This window comes from Drosophila busckii, unplaced genomic scaffold (assembly GCF_011750605.1).
Source record: "Drosophila busckii strain San Diego stock center, stock number 13000-0081.31 unplaced genomic scaffold, ASM1175060v1 hic_scaffold_34, whole genome shotgun sequence".
NCBI classification, from domain to species: Eukaryota; Metazoa; Arthropoda; class Insecta; order Diptera; family Drosophilidae; genus Drosophila; species Drosophila busckii.
In genome coordinates this window covers 28,308-51,899 of record NW_022872744.1, presented here as the reverse complement: position 1 = coordinate 51,899, position 23,592 = coordinate 28,308, and the positions used below count along the sequence as shown (strand labels likewise).

At 38.1% G+C, this 23,592-nt stretch overlaps 1 protein-coding gene across 1 annotated transcript; it reads left to right on the top strand.

Annotated features, from left to right (window-relative positions):
* The first annotated feature begins 202 nt into the window (after positions 1-202).
* Positions 203-9,568, top strand: LOC117135015 (carboxylesterase 5A). The gene is made up of 2 exons (XM_033294802.1): positions 203-605; positions 8,154-9,568. The coding sequence occupies exons 1-2, from the start codon at positions 203-205 to the stop codon at positions 9,560-9,562; spliced, it is 1,812 nt and encodes a 603-aa protein (XP_033150693.1). The 3' UTR covers positions 9,563-9,568.
* The last annotated feature ends 14,024 nt before the right edge of the window (positions 9,569-23,592 follow it).

The window sequence follows — 23,592 nt, the reverse complement described above, 5'->3', positions numbered from 1 at the left end:
AATATTTAATGCAAAGCTGAATCAAAAAATAGCTCGAAGCCATTACATTTATTATGGTATGGAAATAAAACATTGTAACCATAGTTACGCACACATAGCAACAAGACCTTAGTTACCATAATCGCATCGAAGTTAATAGAGATAAAATATATTCGTTAGTTCAAAACTATTTAAGCATGTGCTTAGAATTTTGACAATCAATATGTTGTCAAAGAGTTTATTTTTTAATATTATTATTTTCACAATAACTTTTTCTTCTATCTATATCTGTGTCAACGGTGTAGATGCTCCACTGGTACACATTCCAGGAAGTGGAATATTAACAGGAACCTATTTAAAGATGTATCGAACTCAAATAATAAAAGCGTATCTAGGTATTCGATATGCACATGCTTCGAGATTCTCACCGCCAGATATTGAATTACCACCCTGGAAAGGAATTTTCAATGCCACGGCATTTGCACCCAACTGTTGGCAACAGACAAGGACGTCAACCGGTATATTAGAAAAAGTAATAGACATTATTTCGGGCGATATACCCAATAGAGAAACGATAAGAATATTTGATGAGAACTGCTTGCACTTAAACATCTTTGTACCTGATGGTAAGTACGTTATGTATGTATTATTATTTTTACAATGTATTTACCTTTTATAACAGGAATGTTAATTGTGATATTAATGCATTTCGTAAGTTAAGGCTTAGGTTATTTCGATCAAGTAAATATACGGAAAAAGTACTAAGTTATGCTCATAAGTAGACTTAGGATTGGTATTCGGAGATAAAAATAATCGAAATTTGAATTTCCTGAAGTTTTGGATGTGTAAAATAATATAAAAGGAATCAATTTTATTTGAATAGTTTGAATATCTTTAAAATTTAAATTTAAGTAAGAAAAAAGTAAATTCTAATAGCAATGCAAAATTTTCGTTATTTTCGTTTCCTTCCCAGCATATCGAAAAAAAAAACAATATTTGCAAAATTTTCGTTATTTTCGTTTCCTTCCCAGCATATCGAAAAAAAAAACAATATTTTACCGAAAAATCTAAAATAAATTACAAAAATCCTGGGTCACGTTCTCGACCGAAATGGAAGTTTGAATGAATGATCGGAAATAACATAGGTTAGTCATATTTCAATTTTCAATAAAGTCAACATGGTGCGCTTGTTGCTGCGCAATTCAAACAGCTGCGTCGATGCTGACGCTACAGCGAGCTGTGACGCGTTAGCTGTTTTGTGTTTATGTGTTTGTGAGTGCGACTTTAAAAAAGCCTTTTGTTTTAATTCTATATTATCTTTCCAAAATGAACTCTTTCTTTCTTGTCTACAAAATGTTGATGTTTCCCAGGTGTTGTATTCTATGTGACAAAAGCAAAACAGCAAAATTAACTGAAATAGTACTGGTAGGACTGAGAGTAAAGGCTTAGACACCACAAATTTGTAATGCATAAAAAGTACTATTGTTTTAGAAAGGTAATTTTCCTTTTTGAAGAGAAAGATAATAGAAAAAAGATAAAAAAAAAAGAAAAAGAAACAACGAGGACAGAGTGCATTATCAGATTGTGATATTGAGGTTAAAAAAACATAAATTGTATATTTGTATAATATTTATTATTACATAAGTAATTCCTTGCATTTTCTGCAGCCATGCTCTGCAGTCAGGCCCAGTATCTTCGCGTAGGACGCTGATAGGTAGTCTAGCAGTTGGTTGTGCTCTTCCACTTAAATTCTGCCTCGTCTCTTTAGTCTCAATATCACTGTAAAGAGAGTGAGTTTGAGTTTTGCTCCTCAATACTGTTTCGTTTTGTATCATCTTTTACCAAGGCATCCATCGTCTCGTTTCCGTCTATGCCCTGGTTGCTTGTTTATCTAGTTTATCTATTGCATAAAGGACTTTTCGAGAGCAGATGTGTGATGCCTTGGTGACCGCTTCACTGTTTACAAAGAAATTTATCGTTTCCTGTGTCGACAGTGACTGCTGTTGAATCGCTTCTGTGGGTTTTCTTATTGCGAATATCTCCGCTTGGCATATACCAGTAGTCAGGTTGTTTATGCGAGAGTTTTAATTTCGGCTGTGCAAAACATACTGCTGCTCCGACATTCGATTTCATCTTAGAGCCGTCTGTGTATACGCTGGTGGCACATTGGCCCAACCCTTTGCACCAGTCGTCTGGACACCAGTAATAGTTTCTAACGCTTTCGTTGGAGTTGATCTCAGCGCCTCCGTTATGCAGACTAATGCCTGGCGTGGTATCTTGCTAATTCGCTTTAGAAATGTGCCGTGGAGCCGTACTGAAATGTACATCCAATGTATAGGTGATAGGTCCCATGTGCCACCTAACATTAATTGCGATGTGTAGAGTGCACCGGAGCCCTTTTTTATCCTGTCTTCTTCATTAGATCGCCATGTGAGTTTTGAGTCCAATTTAACCCCCAGGTTCATGGTGTTAGTCTTTTTTTAATTTTTTTATTTTAAGCGGAATCCTTTGGGGATTTTATACTTCTTCTAATAAGTTGTACAAACGTTAAGTGATAAGGGAACAAAATTTCAAGTATACCTTGCTGGAACTGAGAAATTAAGTTGACTCAACAAGTATGATGAGTCAATTTCCCCTATACATAATCCGGCGGTTAGCTAACGATGGGAGATTAATTAAAAGTAGTCGATTAGTATGAGATGGTAGATCAACTCCTGGAAGTTAAAGCCTTGCAAAGCAAATAATAAAAATTTTTTTGGACAGATTCAAGTATTGTGGAGGTTCGAGTATTGTGGAGACCAAACACAAGAGCCATATTCCAGAATCGGACGAACAAGAGATGTACATATAAAGTAATTTTGTTGTGTAAGGGTCATCAAATTCTTTAGCCAATCTTTTGAATTGCCTAACTGACAGTTAAAGAAACATGCTTGTCAAACTTTAGCTTACTATCAAGGAGAACACCTAAGTCATTTACTTCTGCTAATCTATTGAGAGGTAACTGATCAATTTGGTACTCGACTATGTGAGGCGAGTGTCTATGGAAGGACATTACTTTACATTTAGAACAGTTAAGTTTTAATAAGTTGTGTTTACACCAATTGACAAAGTGGTCAAGATCTGTCTGAAATAAAGTACTACTTGACACGTCTCTAAACGATAGGCATAGCTTCACATCATCAGCATACATTAGAACGTTTGAATTCACAATGACTGAGGGCAGATCATTGATAAATAGATTAAAAAGCAATGGTGACTACCCTGAGGAACTCCAGACGTTACAGACACTGGCTTGGAAACCGCTGAATTGAAAACTACCTTTTGAATTCTGTTAGATGGGTAATTAGATACCCATTGCAAAAAATTGTTTGGAAATTTCTAATTTATTTATTAAAAGACGATGATTAACGGTATCGAATGCTTTACTAAAATCAGTATAAATAACATCAGTCTGCATTTTGTTTTGAAAAGCTCTAACCACCCTTGAAGAAAACTCAAGTAAGTTGGTGGTGGTAGACTTTTTAACAAAACCGTGCTGATAAGGTGATATAATTGAACTACAGAAATGCATAAGTTGAGATGTAATAATTTTTTCAAAGAGTTTAGGTGTAGCAGACAATTTTGAAATACCTCTATAGTTGTTTACGTGACTTTTAGGGCCGTTCTTGTGTAACGGAATAATGAATGATGAGCAATGACCAAGATTTAAAGGACAATGCAAAAAGTCTATGTAAAATTAAGTATATGGACCCGGAGCAATATCTAAGTACACAACCTGGTATGCCATCTGGTCCTAGGTGAACAGAGGTTTCAATAAATTTAGTTCACGCAATATCGATTCTTCGTAATCACAGGCCTGGAATAAAAGTAGCTGGTTTGTAGCGTTATAAGGATAGGGGTAATGATGAGTGTATTAACAGAATAAGTTGTTTGAAAAAAGTCTGCCAATAGATCGGCTGATGCCTGATCTATTTTTTATTTCATAAGCAAATTGAAGCCGGCAACGACATAAGTAATCGTTGTAAAGTAATAAGTAAGTTTAATAAGTTAAAATTAGACTGGCGTAGAATAGCGGAAAAATCGACACTGTTCCCTGTACGCTTATATTTTTTAAAGTATCGCGATCTTCTATTTTTTAAACCAGCTAACTCACGGGTAAACCATAAAGGCTTTTTAGACCTACGGCTGCCTTCGAGGAACACATTGATGAAAAGGCGTCATAAAAAATAAATAAAGAAATTTCATGATTTTTAATAAGGTTATTTAATTTATTAAAGTCGGCTTTTCTAAAACAAATGGGCTTAAATGCTACTGTATTGTGTACAGTTTGCTCTAGAGCCGGCAGTTCTATAAGTAGTTGGGTCGAAGCTCCCTATCAGCTTCGAGGAGCATCAATTTAGCTAATAGTGCAAGCTGAAGAATCGATACAAATATTAAATCAAGAAATCGGTTGTTGCAATTACGAACGGTATTTATTTCATTAAGTGGAAGATAAAGTATGCCATTTACAAACTCTTGAGAGCTAGTAGGAACCAACTAACTTCATGCCACTATGGGACCAAATAAAGTACACACATAATCCCCTCAAGAGCATATGAGGCTATTAATTCTATATTGAGAAAAATGTCCATTATAATTACATCCCGATAGAATGGTGGCGAATATAGAGAATTGTTATATAAAGGAAATTTGGCAAACAGTCACTCTAACTGCAATAAACTCAATATTAGATAAGCCACAAATTAATTCCCATAAAAGGTCGGCTTCAACGGTAATTAATACGCCGCCACCCCCACGTGACACATCTATAAGTGGTATATTTACTTGTGAAAATTGATGAACTAGAAATTTCAGGCTTTAACCAGGTTTCACTAAGGGTAAGAACATTATTATCAAAATAAATACTATCTATATATAGTTTAGCTAATTTAGAATTAATACCTCTAACATTTTGATATGCTAAAACAAACAAAGTAATTAGTTTTTTTCATCGTTAGTAGGTTTAGTAGGTTTAACTGTAGGAAAATTTAATTTTAATACACTTGCTTTTAGTTTTAAACGTAAACTCTTTAACAAGCAAGTCTTGTGGCCAGAAAGAAGTACAACAAACAGTGTCGAATAATTCTGGTGGCACATTTAATTTAAATGAAGATATTTCTCTAAAATATTTAAAGGGAGGCGACCTAACAATCTTCCTAACAATTTTAGATGACGGACCAGCCTCGTCATCATTTATAACTATGCTGGGGTGAGCTGAAGTAACAGGTGTTACTGGACAGCTTACCAATGTTAGATCATTAGTTTTTTTTAGGTGTTACTGCCGTCACCAACTGAGAGTCATCTAAAGCTTTAAGAGCTTTAAACTGAGTCTCCATGCATATAAACTCATTATTGAGTTTATTAAGGTCTGTAGCATAAACTTAGACATGTCGGCCTTGGCTTCACGGGTAGATTCGCAAGACCAAGTTAACCCGGTCTTATTGACAATCAAATCTTTAACCTTAATTGTGAAACCTACGCACTTGACATGTATAAATTTTTCGCACAGCCAGCATCCGATGCACTCAGTATTTGCATATTTGCAGATTTCGCTCCACCTCCTCTTATTCTTATTATTATAATCCGGGTAACATTGTTTGAGGCGCAGGTTTAAACTGCTGACGCCCCAAGCTGAATCGTTGATAAAACAGATCCACGGTCTCCTTGCTTATTCGGATAATCACATGCTGTCTGTCCTCCGCTCTTTAGCTTAGAAACATGCAGGACTTTCCAGTCAGCAGTAGGCACGTCTGGATTCTGCCACTTCAAGAGCTATATCGTCTGCTTCGTCAGCCTAGCGCTAGCGACGAGTACATTCGCCTTCGTACCTTCTCCTACCTCCAGCTTGACACCTTCTTATTAAACTGGCACCTTCGCTACCGATTCAGAGACCCACTTCAGAGTGTGTTTATTGCAGCTAAGTATTTTAGATCCTCTGAGCCATATCGCCCCATCGAAAGATGTGGGCGCAGATCTTCCTTGCTCCATCATCAGCAGCAGAGCGACCGGAAGGCTCGATTCGGCCTTCTGCCACCAGTGTTGCCGAAAATTTTTAGACAAAAAACCCTAGATTTAGGGTTTTTTTTGAGAAAAAACCCCAAAAAATAATATTTACAAATTTATAGCCGCAGACTTTTTCTTTTTTTTGTTTTTCACAGGTCTGCGAGCTTTTGAGCAAGTGAGTTTTGACCCAAAAATCTACCCAAATAAAACTGAATTAGCTTGTTTCCCCTATATTCCAAATTTTCAGTTAAAAAAAACGCAAATCTGGGGTTTAAGACCCCAAAACGGCAACACTGTCTGCCACTGCCCCACTGACATCTTTCTCTCTGAGACATTCCTGTCAATGAAGGTCATGAGCAAATGTAGCTTAGCCACCTCACTGACGGTTACCTTTTCTATATTTTTAAAATCATGCATGCTCGCAGGAAACACAACTGCAATTCCACCTTAACCACAGGAAAAACACAAGTTCAAAACTTAACAGCTTTAAAAATATTAGTTCTATTAGATCGAATAATTGAACATAGCAAAGCTACCCACTTTTCTAGCTAACACCAATTACAAATCGATACAACACTAAGAAACTATATAAAATACAACAGAAAACAAAATTAAACACCTATTCTTCTGTTTTCTCTGCGGAAATAATTTCCATTTTAGATACAATAAATATTTGTAAATTCAAAAGCGGCAAGTATTGCACGTGTTTAGGCTCCCTCTACACCTTAGACACAGTTAGCAACCCAAACACTGAGGACGTAGGCATAGCAGGAATCGAGTTTGCAGATATTACCCCAAATATCGCTGCACAACAGTCACTTGTTACATAAGAAAAAAGACAATTTGAAACACATAAGAAACTCACATAACATAAAAATAAATGTAAGCAAAATTCGACGAAACATTCGTGTTACCAAACAATCAACCACAACAAACTTAACTGCTACACTTCTTCAAAAAGAGCCAAACATCCCCCTCGTGTGGAGAACTAAAAACCACTAACATGTGCCACCTAATCTAACAACAATAATCTCAAATGTAAATATGTAAATAAAATGTAAATATATAATAAACTTACAAGTCTAAATGTAAATATTTATAACAAATATGTAAAATACAACATAACATAGCTTCCACTGCTCTTATCATCTAATCTAGCCTATAATTTCAAAATTAGTTAGCCTTTTATAAATAAAATTGAAGTCCCAAGGGCACTATTTACCTTCCAAAATACAATATCGCTCACGGATAACGTAAAACTAATTATATATTATAATATTTAATGCGTTTGGCGTGTTAAAGCTTGAAAAGCACGGGAAAACTCAATTTTTCTGACAATAAAAATGAATTTCACGACCGCTGATGGTTCAAAATCTGAAATTTTCGATAAAATCATCAATGTGCAGGTAGTTCAATATATTCAAAAGCTATCATCAAGTCTAAAAATTAATAAATCTAGGGCAGGGGTGCTCAAATGCTGCTTATGGCAGATCAATGCACCAATACACACAAATAAAAACACAAATATATATGCGCAATCGTTTTTTTTTAACTTAAACTTGCTGCACTGGAAAAAAAAAGATTGAAAGAAAAATAAACAAAACCAAAAAAAAATCAATATTTATTTCAATTTTTGTAAATGATAATTTTAGTAAGGCCTGCAATGATTATTTGTTAGCTGTAATCTATGATGCAAACGCTATTATTATTTTTTTTTAATTTCCTCCCCCCCCTCACCAGAAAAATCGAATAATAACGATTTTAATCAATTCAAAAATAATTAAAAATTCTGAAATAAATCATAAAAACGCGTGGTTATGTTTTCATTCGAAAATTTCAGAACATTCGGATAAATAACTTAATAACTTCTGTTTGTGTGTATGTGTTTGTGAGTGCGTGCGTGTGTTTTCTGCGACGCTCTTGTCAAAGTGTATATAAAAGTTGGTTGCGCCCAACTTTAATGCGTGCACTTGTTTCTTCTTGCGAGTTTTTATATCGGCATCAATTCAATTTTTATCTAGGTATAATGAATGACTTTTTCATGTGCAATCTATGCTTTATACAGTAGGTTAATATTGATCCTATTTTCTGTATTCAAATGCTTATTTATTTGTATCTTCTTTTTATTTTAGGAGCACCTGAAGTAGATGGCTATGCGGTTGTGGTTTGGATTCATTCTGGAAATTTTTCGGTTGGCAGTCCTAGGGACATTGTTCCATTTCAACTTGTTTTTAAGCAAAAAGTTATTGTTGTCACATTTTCCTATCGGCTAAATATTTTCGGATTTCTTGCAACGGAAGATGGTGAAGCTCAAGGAAATTATGGATTAATGGATCAGTCTGCCGCATTATACTGGGTGAAAAAAAATATTAATTATTTTGGTGGTGATGAAAATCGTATAACTCTAATGGGTCATAATTCCGGAGCTATTAGCACTGGCTTGCATATGACATCCGGTGAGTGGTCAAAGGGAGTATTTCATAGAGCCATAATTATGTCTGGAAACCCTTTAACACCTATTCGATTACCAAACGAATATAATACTGACTTAGATAAAATATCAAATTTATTTGGGTGTGCTCGTCGACCAACGTCCTTGCTAATACAATGTCTTAAGAGAGTGGATGCAAAGGTAATTAATGAAAATCTTCCGTTAGTACACTGGGGACCAATAGTTGACTTAGGATTAAGTAATACGTCATATCCATTCATTGAAAACCAGCCAGAAATATTATTCAAAGCTGGAAACTATTATAAAGTACCTGTAATTGCTGGAATTACAGATATGGAGGACATATTCACCCTATATAATGATTTTATTTCCGTGGAATTTACTTCAGAAGATCAGAAGCAGTTTTTTGATGAGCTTGCAGTACATGATATATATAAAATAACAGGTAACACTGAATGGTGTATTAATTATCCATTAATATCGGATGCAATCGAATTTATGTATTCAGATCGAAGTAATGAGGAAAAAGATAGTATAAGTCATAACTTAATACGTGCACACACTGAAAAGTTTTATTTAACTCCATTGCATATCTTTTTGGAAATTTTAAGTGTACATAAAGATACTTACAGCTATATTTTTAAGTACCGTTCAGAATCACTTTCAAACAATTTGCCTGCATGGGTTGGAGTACCAAAATATTTTGATCAAATATTTGTTTGGGGAGCTTCATTTATGAGAAGTAATATTGAATGGAAAACAACTGACAAGAAAATTGCTGATATTACAATGACACTTTGGGCAAATTTTGCTAAGTCGTCAAATCCAACAAAATCCAATGTGTATGTCAAATGGAGCAAAATAAGTGGACCTAAATTTCCTATTTTGCTAATTGATGAACATTTTAATACCGATTACTTGGAATCAAATCACAAAATAAAGTTTTGGAAAAATATGTATCCTAAAATACTCCACTATGGTACAGAATGTTGCAATTCTACAAATGGGGCAACCTCCAATAACCTTTTAATTTCAATTGTTGTTGTCATTATATTAATTCACATTTCAATACTGTATAAAATGATGTAAATTTTGAAAGGTCAGCAATGAGAATAAAATGTATCTTTTTAGAAAAAATAATAATAATGACTCATAATGCTCGTAAATTTTATGTGGTTCGAATTTTTTAATAAAGGATTACCATTTTTTACCAGTATTCTCTAGTTAGTAGTTGTGGTGGGATAAAATTGAAAGATTTCGCCAAGAGATATTTTTCTTGAAGTTTAATGAAAAATAGGTGTTGTACTCAACAGTCTATCTAACTACCGCAACAGCAACAGCAACCATAACAACAACCGCAACGGTATCGACAGCCCGCTCGAGCCCATCGTTACCAAGACTCATTCCATATGTGTCATCGAGGGCAAATGCAACCAAAACCATTTCTACGATCGCTGCGTCACCGGAACATCAAAAAGTAAGCAACGTAAGTGCTGACCAGCTCGTGCAGGCTGAAATGGATCGTATCAGAGCTCCCAAAATATGCTCAACCAAAATTTCACAAAGTCTGTCTGCTGCACTCAAATAACAGTGAAATATATACAGACTCAGACTCACTCTCTGAACAGAACAACTCAACCAGAGCTCCGAAAACTAAGCTTCAAATGAAACCAAAATTTCACATACTTCCTGCCACTTAAATAACAGGGAAAATAACAAGCTATCACTCACTTCTCTGAACAGAACACTCAAACCGACTTCACTCGTGTCTGTTTAATGTTAATCGGTGAGCGAACACACGAAGCGCTCTTGCGACAACAGTCTGAAAGGAATATTTTTGCTCGGCGCTCTTCAACTGAGCCTCGGCAAGTGAGCCAAAAACGATTTGCGTTCAACCGCACAAAGTGTCTTCTGTTGCTCTCATTAGTGCTTCTTTGTTGTTGCTTATTCATGCATAGTCCAAATCGCCGTGCAAAGGGTGAATAGAAGATAAAATGGTCACTTGCTGGGACGTTAATGCGTAGGAATATACATACATATCAGAGAACGGCATGCAATGTATGTGAAAAAACGCAAAATAAGGGCTGTCTGTACTGGCAGCCGCGCTGACGCGACAGCAGGTAGGCAAGAAAAGGTTTGTGTGTTTTTGTTAAAAAACTTCATACTTCGAACTTCAGCCAATTCTTGGGAAAAGAAGCGTAGTTAAATACATTGTATACAAAAACTCATTTTCCGGCGGTGAAATTGTGTGCATATTTGATCGACTTGGAAAAGGAAGAAAGGAAGCGTTCACAACTTGAAGTATTGGCTTCTCCGTCACCGTTGCATAACTCATTCAAAAAATGGCGTAATATACTTATAAGCGCAGACTCCATTTTGGAAGCGTCTAGAAGCAAATATAATGCCGTGCGGTATTTGCAAAAAAACAAGCTGACGATAATAAGAATAGCAGCAAATGGTTACAGTGCGACCATTGTGAAAACTGGTTTCAGTTTACTTGTGTGGTGTGGATGACACCGTGAAACATCAAAACTGGAGTTACGCAAACTGTAATAAGGAACGCGTTGACGAGTGATGCGTTCACCAATAGGACAGCAATATATGTATATCTACAGAAACACTCGCAAGTCAGGCTGAGGAAGCTAGCTGTTCTATCCTAAAGGACCGGATACAGAGTGGCGCTAGCCGAGAAGGCAAAACTACCACTGATTGTGAGAGAGAGAGAGCGGTCAGGAGAGCGCAACAAAGAAAGGACTCTGCAAAGCAACATACGGCATTCAGCTCATGGCATGTAAATCCACTTTATAGCTCAGTGCGATGCATTTCAACTTCCATATCGTACCACTGCACCTCCACGCTGCTGGTAAGAAGATTCAATTGTTTGCTTTCCTGGATGAAGGATCGTCAGTAAATTTATGAATTAAAAAGAGAGGCATGTGTGTCTTTGTAATTATTATAAATAAATAGCTTTGTACACACGCATATATTGATATTGAATTTATGCAAATGTATAGGCCTTAGATTAAATTATTTCTTGGAATTAACTTACAGCATTTCATTTGAATTCCTGCATGCCGTCGTTGAGCTCAGCGATGCGATGATGGACGTTATCTAGCTGTGGAAAAATTTATAATATTTCTGTAAATATAAATGGCTATACATGCATGCCAAAAAAAGAAAATTTATAAGTTAGCTTAACATAAAAATAATTTTTTTTTTTCATTTAAATTATTTTGAACTATAAATAACTAGAACTAGGATGTTATATTTATTATAATTTTATTTTTATTTTTTTTCTTCTCTTTATTGCTTATTTGCCGATCGCCTTTTGGAGTTTGATTTTTCTTTAGATTATAGGGTTACAAATTGCTAATTTCTTTTGGCGAGGCTATTTAACTTATCAAAGGTGGGTTATATATAAACAAATTATCAATTTTTGATTGCCTGCTGCGCTGCTACGGGGTGTATGTTGGGGTATGTGTGTCGAATAAAGTTGTAGATTAGAATGTTGCACTTGGAGATATGCGTGAGTTGATGCTGGAGTTGTTTCTTATGTTGGATGTAGTTTTATTTCTTTGTAGTATGGGCGGTTGCTGCTACTGTTAGAGTTGCGGATATGGCTTGAATGTTGGTTGTAGTTGTAACGATATGTGGCGGGAACCAATTCTCAGTCTGGAGTTGGTTCTTAATTTTTATACACTTCGACATTTTTGTAAAAAATTTAAAAAGGGTATCATGAAGTTGCGCAAATGTAGGTAACAGGGAGAAGGAGGCGTGGCAGACCCCACAAAGTATATATATTCTTGTATCAAAAGAGACAAACTGAGTCCCGATATACCATGCCGCCGTCCGTCTGAATGTTTGAGCAACTGTCTCTCAGCAACTATAAGAGCTAGAGCAACCAAATTCGGTATATAGATGCTCCTATATCCAAACCCGAACGATTTTATTTTATTTCCTCCCCCCCCATTCCCTCGCCCCCGCAAATAAAAAAAAAAACACGATATTAAGCAATAACAAAATATTTAAAAATTACTTACGCTACAGCGAAAACGAGCTGTGACGCGTTGGCTGTTTGTGTGTATGTGTTTGTGTGTGCATGCTTCTGTTTGCTGCGATGCCCTAGTCAAAGTGTATATAAAAGTTGGTGGTGCCCAACGAACACGTAAACGGCAAAGGTTGCCTATGTTAATAGAGCACTTTGGATTGCTTCATCCGCGTTTACTTAATCGAACTGGTTACTATTTAGAGTTATAGGATTTCTGCGATGCAATTGCGCTTTTGTCTGAATTTTTTTTTTATACACTTTGACATTTTTGTAAAAAATGGAAGAAAAATAAAAAGAAGGTATGATTATAGTGCTCAAAGAAGTATGTAACAGGAGAAAGAGTTGCAGACCCTATAAAGATATATATCTTGACATCTCGACGAGCTGATCGATATATCATCTCTGTCCGTCTGTCCCCGCGTCCGCCTAAAAGCTGTTCCTTCAGCAACTATATAGAGCTAAGTAATCCAAAATTTGGTATGTAGGTCCTCCTATATCCAGACACTACGTCTTTTATATTTTTTTTATTCTCCCTCCCTCCCCCTGGCAATGAAAAAAAACGAGATATAAGGCAGTACAAAAATCTCTAAAAAATCTAAAAATATCAAAAATTGCATAGTCATGTTTTTGACCGATTGTAAAAATTCAGAACGATCGGATAAAAAACTAGGAATTATTGACATTTCAATTTTCAATATACACAGCGGGGTGCACGGCTGACTGGCGCGCATACAAACGTCGCTGCCGACGCAGCGCCGCGTCGCTGCTGACGCTACAAGCGAAAAACGAGCTGTGACCTCCGCCTGTTTTGTGTATGTTTGGTGAATGCATGTGGTTTGCTCGATGCTATCCGAAATGTATTAAAGTTGGTGGCGCCCAACTTTAACCTGTCCACTTGTTTAATTTGGTTATGTTTCTGGTTTATTCATCCCGACGCACTTGCGCAATGCGACTGAATTTTTTTTTTTTTTTTTTCCAATTTTCTTTTGCATTTTTCCTCCAGGCGAGAGCTTTTTCTTTGTCTTGCTAGACAGTGAGACTTTTTTTTTCTTTTTTCTTCTGCCTTGCAACAGTCGTAGGTAGCGCATGCTTGGCGCCGGGCCATCGTGGGTCACTGCACTTTAGCTTTCTTTTTTAAGTGACGTTCTAATAAGAGCACCGATTTACATTTAAGCTCAATGCGCTAAAAGCTTAAAAGCTTTCATATTTTTGATTGCCTATGTGGGGGAAAAAATAGGAGTGTTTACAACCTAACTTCTACTACTATATTTTTTGTATGTTGGTTTTATTATTTATTTATTTATTTATTTAATGTCAACTAAGAGCAGTCGACAGCAGAAGAAAAGAAAAAATTAAACATAAATTTTTTTTTTTTTTATGTGTGACAGCGCACTACAACATTTCTACCTTTCATTTGATTTATAATATGTACATATGTATAAATGCATATACTGTTGTGTTTAGTCAGAGCGGGGCTAAAGTTGTTGATTTAGAAAAACTGGAATATACAAATAAGTAGAGATTTCGTATAGTGCACTTCTAGCTATGCTCTTGCTAGCTCGCCGTCTTGTGTCGGGGTTCTTTCTACTCTCTCTCTCTGCCTTTTTGTTTTCCACTCTCGCTGACTCTCTCATAAATTTAAGTGAACATTTATTGATTTAATAAAATGAAAATATTAATAAAGAAACCAATTTAAATAAGAATATTATTTATGTGTGCTTGAAAAGCACAAGTGCCTCCGACCTTTGGGACAGATCCTCACTAACTAACATACTAGCCCTCACGCCAGTTATGTTGGCCTCCTGCTGCTATGATGACTCAGGTGACATTGAGTCTGTTGTTCGCCACCAACCCTAGCGTTGTGTGACGACTTGTCACACCCTTTATATTCGGCTAGCACTGAGCCTGCTATTACCATCCATACCCTACAAGTTGCGATCAAAACGGAAAAATTAGAGCATATTAGTAAATTTCAATGTTACAGAATTATTTAATAAATTCATGTTCAGACAATTTTATAATAAGAGAAAACTAAATTTATGAAAATTATAATTAAGATTATTCTATAGTAATGTTCGGGGTAATTAAGCATCAAAATATTGTATTATTAAAGTAAATGTAAAAAGAATGAAGGAAATTATTGGAGATACTTAGATTCAAAAGGGCATGTGGGTCATTGCCTTTAAATTAATTTTTAAGTTCGCACTCATGCGCACATAGACATATTTATACCTATAGTTTTTTGATTCATATGTATGTATGTATAAAAGAGTGTGAAAGTGTGAAAGCAGCCGGTCGCGTTTTTAAACCGCTCCGTAGTTTTTCCCACCGAATAGTCATTAATCTGTAAGCAACAATATTTTTCCTTAGCGCAGGTTGTGTACGGTCAACTCGATTACCCGGGGCGCAGCACTTGTTATACTGCTCGTTCCTGCCAGCGTCCTAGTTGCGATCCAAAGCCCGCGTCCAGCTACGCCCACATTATTGCGTCGGGGCGTGCCATCCTATCGCGTGCAGAAATTAGAAAGTTCTTCTTTCCCTTTCTTCGCTTGCTTTTTTCTCCCACATCTGAGAGAAAAGGCGGAAGTCAGCTGTGCCTGAGGCATCGAACCCGTGCTGGGAAATCTTTGATCACCAGCTGATCAGCGAAGGGACAGCTGTTGTGAAAGCTTTTAACAAAAAGCTTTTGCTATCCAGCCCTGGTGTTTAAAGCCCTCGAGCTACGCCAAGGAGCGGATAGCATACTTTTAGGTAGGGCCAAATTCAGTAATTCACGCCCTACACCGGACCTTGAGGCTTCATCCGCCGGTCGGCTGAAGCCAAGTTCGCCGCCGCAGCGCCTGTTACCATGCCCGATGCGTCTCGAGACGCCCAATGCCGCCTCGCCTGCAGCCGTGGCAGTTGAGCCGGCCTGTGACGGCGAGAGTGACGACAGCGACGAGTTTTTGCAGTTGGGACCACACTGAAGGGCCTCAATGAGCTGCTTATTGGGCAGAGGCAATTCAATCAGGTGGTTAGGGACGTGGCAGCGAAGGCTCTCAAGCTGTACGGAACGCTCAGCGAAAGGAAAAGTGCATTTAGCAAAGAGCGTATGGAGATAACGACGCAAACATCATCAGCAAAAAGCCGACGACTTCGGTTAAGAGCTCCCAGAGTTCGCCCACTGTACCCGCCAAAAATCCGCTTACTGCAGCGGCTAGAGGCCAACAGCAGCGCCACGTGGAGACACGCACTCCAAAGAGGCTTAGAGATGGTGATGCCGGGCATCGCAATACCCCGCCTAAAAAACACAGAACTGTCCGCCAACAATCTGACATTCAAGAGGCAGCGACTACTACTCGCTTAGAGTGGCAGGTGGCACAGAAGAGGACGAACAAGAGAGCGAATGCACCGAGAAAGCCGGCACTCATAATGACCAGACCAGATGCGTTGGTTATCAGCAGCAGCGCGATGTCATATAGCGAAGTGCTCACCATGGTCACGCGCAAGGACGTTGGCAAGCTAAACCAAGTTTGTGGCAATATAAGCAGAGCCCGACGCACTGCAAAAGGCGATCTGCTTCTGGAGCTCAAAGGAGCAGGACTGGAATACACTAGCGCTCTTAGGGAGGAAATCGAGCTAGTCTTAGGCGCAAGCCCACTTCGCCATTAGGGATTTAGACAAGCTAGTCACCAAGGAGGAGGTAGAGGAAGCGTTGGCAAAGCAAGCTGGCATTCCACGAGACGAATGCACCGTCAAGGCCTTCGTCCGAGCTACGCGAACTCGCAAGTAGCGTACTTGACCAACTGGACCAACTGCGCCATACGAGTGCAGGAAGCCCGCACAAGGTGCTACAAATGCCTGGAGATGGGACACACAGCAAGCAGATGTCGGAATCCTGTCGATCGGACAAATTGCTGCATTAGATGTGGAGTTGCTGGCCATAAGGCGGCGGCCTGCAAGAGCGAGCACGCAAAATGCTTTGTTTGTAGAGCAAACGGCAGAGCTAGCACAAGCCATCAGGCAAATCGGCAGATGATCCAGCAGCCTACAGGCCAATCTGCCTGATCGACGCAATATTCAAGACGCTGGAGCATGTGATTACTTCACGCATACAATGCGCTCTATCTGCGGCCGGGGGCTTATCGCCACATCAATATGGCTTTGTGAAGTCGAAGTCGACACTACATGCCATCAGCAAGATTATCGACATAGCTTCAGCTGCGACGGCGGGGAGCAGATGGAAAGGCGGCGCCAAGAAATACTGCCTGTTGTCGACGCTAGACGTGAAGAACGCATTCAACACGGCAAAGTGGAGCTACATCCTCGAGGCTTTAGCGGCTTTTCGCGTGCCTGAGCACCTGCGACGGATGGTTGGAAGCTATTTCGATAACCGGATGCTGATGTACGACACCGTCGAGGCAATCGAAGTACATCAGGTGACTGATGGCGTGCCTCAGGGGTCGGTCCTAGGATGATGATTTCGGCTGGCGATGGCAGACGACGTGCATATAGTGGGCTTCGCCGATGACGTAGCTCTTGCTGTAGTGGCGAAGGAGCTCCACGTTGCGCAAGAGATGTGCAACCAGGCCATCACTACGGTGATCAACTGGCTGTCGTCGGTTGGCTTGTCCATAGCCCCCCAAAAGACCGAGGCAGTTCTCTATATCAGCCGCAAAGCCGTGGAGACGGCTCAGATTACTGTGGCCAACACTGTAATCGAGTCAAAAAGAGCCATAAAGTACCTGGGCGTGATGCTGGACACCAGGCTGAGCTTCAGAGAGAATTTGGCATATACAGGTGCAAAAGCTGCTGTTACGAACAGAGCATTATCACGTATAATGCCTAACACGAGGGGCCCGAAACAAAGTAGACGAGTGCTGCTAACCAGCGTCACCAGAGCGACGATGCTATACGCGGCGCCGATATGGCACATGGCTGTGAGTTACGCTAGCTAGAGTTTGCAGCGGCTTTCGGACGATCTCCGACGACGCAGCATTGCTGCTAGCTGGCAACACGGTCAACCAAAAATTTACTTTGAACATGCCCGTTGGAAAATACTTCTGTTTTACATTAGTATATATTATAAATAGAATTAATTATAAATATTAAGTTTAATTAAGCAAATGAAATTAAGTTTAACTTTTAGTTAAGTAAATTAGTTAGGTTAAATTTAGTTATTCCATTTTATTTCTGCTTAAACCGTGTTGTAGCGTCCTAGTAAGGAAAACTTTTCAATGTTTTCTTCTTATTCCTAATACGCGCTGTGCGTGGGTCTTGAGACTCTGTAGACTGCTGAAAGAACTTTTTTTTTTTTTACATTTGTTAATACAGATCGATGGTGGCCTCCGCCACTAAAGATTAGCACATGGACGTCTGGCTACCTCCAAAAACTGTTAAGTCCTTGCCAGGCGCTGGAGCCATATATATCTATCTATCTTCTATCTTCTATCTTCTATCTTCTATCTTCTATCTTCTATCTTCTATCTTCTATCTTCTATCTTCTATCTTCTATCTTCTATCTTCTATCTTCTATCTTCTATCTTCTATCTTCTATCTTCTATCTTCTATCTTCTATCTTCTATCTTCTATCTTCTATCTTCTATCTTCTATCTTCTATCTTCTATCTTCTATATATATAAAAATGAATTGTTGTTCGTTAGTCTGATAAAGGATCGGGAACGGCTGGGCCGATTGAGCTGATTTCTGATTTAAAATGTTTGTTGTTGTTCAGGGTAGGTTTAGACCTGAGCAAAAGAGGAAAAATTGCGAGTAAAATAGGTTAAAACGACAATTCCATTTTCCCCATATAAAAGTTGATTACTTACATGTATAGTGTTGTGTAACTTAAAAGTTTCTGTGTGAATTGTGAAAGCTGTTACTGTTCGTTAATGCTAATATCTGTTTCAGTGTTGTGCAACTTAAAAGTTTCAGTGTGAATTTTGAAAGCTGTTAGTGTTCGGTAATGCTAATATCTTTGGCGGGAAGATATGTACAGCAGTGGACATTTATTGGCCGATATCATGATACTAACTTTAAAAGCTTAAAAATCAGTTAAACTCGAAATAATCACCAGGCTCCGACCAAATAATACTGTCGGAGGCTTAATATATCGACGCATTTCCGCGAATGTATCGTATGTTGAAAAATCAAATTTTACAGGAGACGCTTTTTTTTGATTTAATCTCTTTGGAATGAGAAAATCACGGAAATATTTTTCAAGGTTTCGTGGTTTTAGCTACAATAACGAATGCAAACTTAATTTTTGTCTTTAAAGCCAACATATCAAGAAAAAATAAATATAATTACATTCGACAATTTTGCACGCTTTGTTTTCATACCCTTGCGCACAACGTGCGACTTACGATAATAAAATTTGATTTATTATGCGAAATTAGAATTTTTTTCAGAAATTTTTTAGAAATGTTATTAATTAACAACATTATATATACATTATATACAAAATATTTTTAATATTTATGAAAAATTAAACCAAAATATCATCGTCTTCATCTGTTTCGTTTAAACAATCTAATACTTTTGAAGAATGTCCCAAACTTTTATATTCATTGTGGTATCTGGGAGGTATACTATTTTGCTTACATAAATTATTAAGATCATCAAATTTTTTCTTAGAAATATTTAGCTTATAATTAAATAATGATTTTATTTTTTGGGTGGGATTAGGCAAATTAAAAAGATACTTTGAATAAAATCAGTGAATATCAAAACGTAAACCGAGAATTAACGGCATAAAGAGGAATAAACAATAAGCAAAATTAAAACGTACACCGAGAATTAGCGGCATAAAGAGGAACAAACAATAAAAAAAATCATAAGATGTTTGAGCGATTAGAAACTTTTGTTATTGTGTTTCTTTATTTTTGTGCGTTTGAAGTATTTCGATGCAAATGAAAAAAAAATTTGTATGGACATACGATAATTTCGCGCGCACATTAAAAAGCACTGTAACATAGATAAAATTGAAACTTAATTTTTATCGGAACTATAGGGTTTTCAGTTAAAATATTTCACAGTGTAGTGAGACATTAGGTGCCTAACAATTTTGCATTAAAATCTCAATTTCGAAAAAAAGCGACACAACGATTCCACGATGAATCCAGGGGGTTTTTTCTATACGAAATACACAACGATTCCACTTTGAATCCTGGAGGATTTTTCTATAGGAAATCCACAGGGATTCCACGATGATAGGAATTTCATTTTTGAAAAATAATAAAAAATAAGTATATACATGAAAATTTTTATTCATAATTAAGAAAAATCAATTAAATTGAACTTATTTGCTAACTTAATTAGTTCAGTATTTTATATTTTGTGACTTCCGCAGTGACTTCTCCGCTTGCTGGCTCGCATCGACCAGGGCTATGACCACTGTAAATAAAGAACAAATATTAGTACAAGCAAATTACATTAAATCGCTTACTTAATTGAAGTGTCACAATTCCATTAATCTTTACTTTACTTTCCTTTACTTACCTGAACTTTAGATTATTGATAAAGTTAATCACTTGTAATTTCACAATTTTAAAACGCGTTTGCTTCTCGGACACACAAAAATTAAATGAGAACATTTTTCAGACAAAGCAACGCGCGTCGAAAATGAAAACAAAAACAGCAACACATACAAATGTAGGTTTCGTTAATCCTTTTTCCATTGCCTATTCGCGACAAGCGCGCGACAATCTGCATATAGAAAGGATATTGCACGGCATTTCCGACTATATGAAGTAAATATGTTATGTTATACAATAAACAAATATTTTTGTTTATTATATAATAAACGACATATAATTGGCTAATAACTATAGTTTAAAGAAATTTATTAAAAACTAATTGATTATCCCTTAAACGTACATTTGAGATGAACTTCAAAAATTTAAGGTATACAAATTCTCTATATGTTAAATATTGCACTTGAACCTCTTGCTCTTTTTTCTTCTGTTCCTGTTTGCTTCTTATTGTCGCTCACAAATCTTCGCAGTCGCTAGTGGCAGACCTTTTGCGCATTGGCAAGAGAATGACAGCAATACCAGAAGCGGTCAGAAGAAGAGTACAGCGATACCGTCGTGGATTTTGAGGGTGCCAGGGTCGCTTAACCCTATGTATGTAAGTTAACGCTAATAATATGACAACCGCCACAGTTTGATGACAAGGCACTGTGCCAGGTGTCCCACACAGCCGGCAGCGTGGGAAGCGTGCCGCTGTAGTTACTTAAGCTTTAAACATTGTAACTTCACTTTTTCAGTTGTAAAATAAACGTACACTGCAGCAGTCGGCCCAGTCTCAACTCATATAATCTAACGGAACCTAATAATTGGCGCCCAACTAGTGGTAAATCTAATTACCCACAAGGTCAAAAAAAAAAAAATTTTTTTTTTTTTGCAAAGTAAAAACCGCGAATACAGCACAAGTATTCGCAATAACAAAAATCATTGAACACAGTGAACGAGTGCGTGACCGCGGCGTTGGAACTACAGGTGTTTGCAGACCCGCTACTACACTAGACCCACAAATATTTTTAGGAAAAAGAAAAATCATGTATGTGGACAACTTATTCCCATAACTAATATCAAGTCTAAAATTTTTTTTGTACTAAAATAAAAAAAAGAACTAGTAAAATTTTGCATTAAAACATTAAATTTTGCAATTTCGTTGATAATCTTGGGTGTATAACTTTTTGTGCCAGTATAAGAATTTTTTTTTTTGCTGCAATAGCACATAATACATCGTTGCTTACAAGTTTTTCGCGGCTCAGAGCTGTGGTGTAATCCGATACGTCCTTCAACGTCCCGTTTTATCTTTGCGTCTGCTGGACTTCCCTATCAGAATTCTAGTCCGCACAGCTCCCTCACCATTAAATAAAATGGAGCCAGAGCAGCTTAGAGAAGTAATACAGGCAGCTATAAGCAATGCTTTAGCTGAACAAGCCGCTATCAACCAGCAAAGAGAACAAGCTTTGCTACAAAATATCAATAACCTATCCCAACAGTTGGTTGCTGCGCGCATTACAGCACCAGAAGTGCAAACGTATGCGGCAATAGAAATAAATAACCAAGTACGCTGTGACGAGCCGCTTGACGCCGTCAAGTGCTTGCCCGAGTTCGCTGGAACACAAGAGTCATATGTGTCATGGCGACAAGCAGCGGTAGCAGCATACCATATTTTCAAGCCATACAATGGCAGCTCTCGCCACTATCAGGCGGTTATCATTATTAGGAGCAAGGTCAGGGGCCCTGCAGATGCAGTATTAGCTTCATTTGGCACAGTGCTGAATTTTGACGCAATTGTAAGTCGCCTCGACTTCACTTACAGCGACAAGCGGCCTATCCATGTGATAGAACAGGAGTTAGTTACCTTGCGACAAGGGAGCCTAACACTGCTTGAGTATTACGATGAGGTAGAAAAAAAGTTGACCTTGCTAACCAACAAGGTCAACATGTCATATGAACTAACTATGGCAAAGGGCTTATGTGCAAAATTCCGCGATGATGCATTGCGTGTGTTCATATCAGGTCTGAAACGCAATCTTACAGATGTACTGTTTGCAGCAAGGTCAAATGACTTGCCCTCGGCTCTCGCCCTTGCACAAGAAGTTGAATCCAATCATGCAAGATACACCTTTGCAACTAGCTTCGCTAAAAATCAAGAAGAAAAGGGACATAAATCGAGCAATCTGGTGCAGAATAGCCAGCAAGGGGCCATACTTTAACAAACAACAGAAACAACGCAACCAAGCCGACCAACGAAGTGGTCGGCAACAGAACAATAATAGCGGACAGGAACCCATAGAGTTAGACCCATCCTTCTCCAGAGTGCTCCAACCCACTCAGGCACTAGCATACTTAAGTAAGAACAAATGCACGTCCGATCGCACAGGCTTCCAAAAGAAGCAAAGGGTGAACCATGTCACCCAAAACATAGAGCAGGAGGCAGAAGAGTATTGCCTCCAGAGCAGTGGCAGAGATTGGAGATCAGGCTACCTCTGGTTACGATTCAGATGCCGTTAATTTTTTAGGGGTAGATCCCTGTTGCCCGTCGTCAGGCGAAGAGTAGCAGGGACCGACATGCAATTCCTCATAGACACGGGCGCGTCTAAAAACTTTATAAAACCACATAAATGGCTAAAAAGCGACCGACCAGTGGATTGCCCTTTCACAATCCACTCAATCCATGGCACAACCACGATTAAACAAAAATGTCTCGTCTCAATGTTCAACATAAAAGCAACCTTCTTTATTCTATCGGATCTGTCAGCGTTCGATGGAATAATAGGCCTCGATCTGTTAACACAAGCAGGAGCGTCGCTTTGTCTAGCCTCGGGCCAACTTAAATGTGGTACAGAGGCCGAACAAATCAGCTACCGCACTTGCGCCAACGTCAACTTCACAAACGTAGATTATGCAGAAGCACCCCCACTTGTAAGAAGTACGTTCTTGAAGATGCTAAAAACAAGACAAAGGGCATTTGCAGACCCGAATGAAGCATTGCCATATAATACCTCAGTTGTGGCAACCATTAGGACCATAAATGAGGAGCCTGTCTATGCCAAGCTATACCCATACCCAATGGGAGCGGCTGGTTTCGTTAATAGAGAAATCCAAAGTCTGCTGAAGAATGGCATAATACAAAAGTCAGTGTCCCCCTACAATAACCCAATATGGGTAGTAGATAAGAAAGGTAATGATGAGGCAGGGAATAAAAATATGAGATTGGTGATAGACTTTCGTAAACTAAACGAGAAGACAATACCTGACAGGTACCCTATGCCAAACATCTCAATGATTTTGGGAAATTTGGGCAAAGCCAAGTATTTCTCAACACTAGACCTCAAGTCCGGCTATCACCAGATCATGCTAGCAGAACGTGACCGTGAAAAGACTTCCTTCTCTGTGAACGGGGGGAAATATGAATTCAAAAGACTTCCTTTTGGCTTGAAGAATGCATCAAGCATTTTCCAGAGAACCATCGATGACATTCTGCGAGAGCAGATCGGCAAATTCTGCTATGTCTATGTATATGATGTAATTATCTTCTCTGAATATGAGTAGTCTCACATTAAACATGTGGA

What these genes read in the sequence shown, in the direction of transcription:
- LOC117135015 (XM_033294802.1), top strand. Translation starts at nt 203, where the DNA reads ATGTTGTCAAAGAGTTTATTTTTTAATATTATTATTTTCACAATAACT. An exon ending in AAACATCTTTGTACCTGATG is followed by an intron (nt 606 to 8,153) that starts GTAAGTACGTTA and finishes TTTTTATTTTAG; the next exon opens with GAGCACCTGAAGTAGATGGC.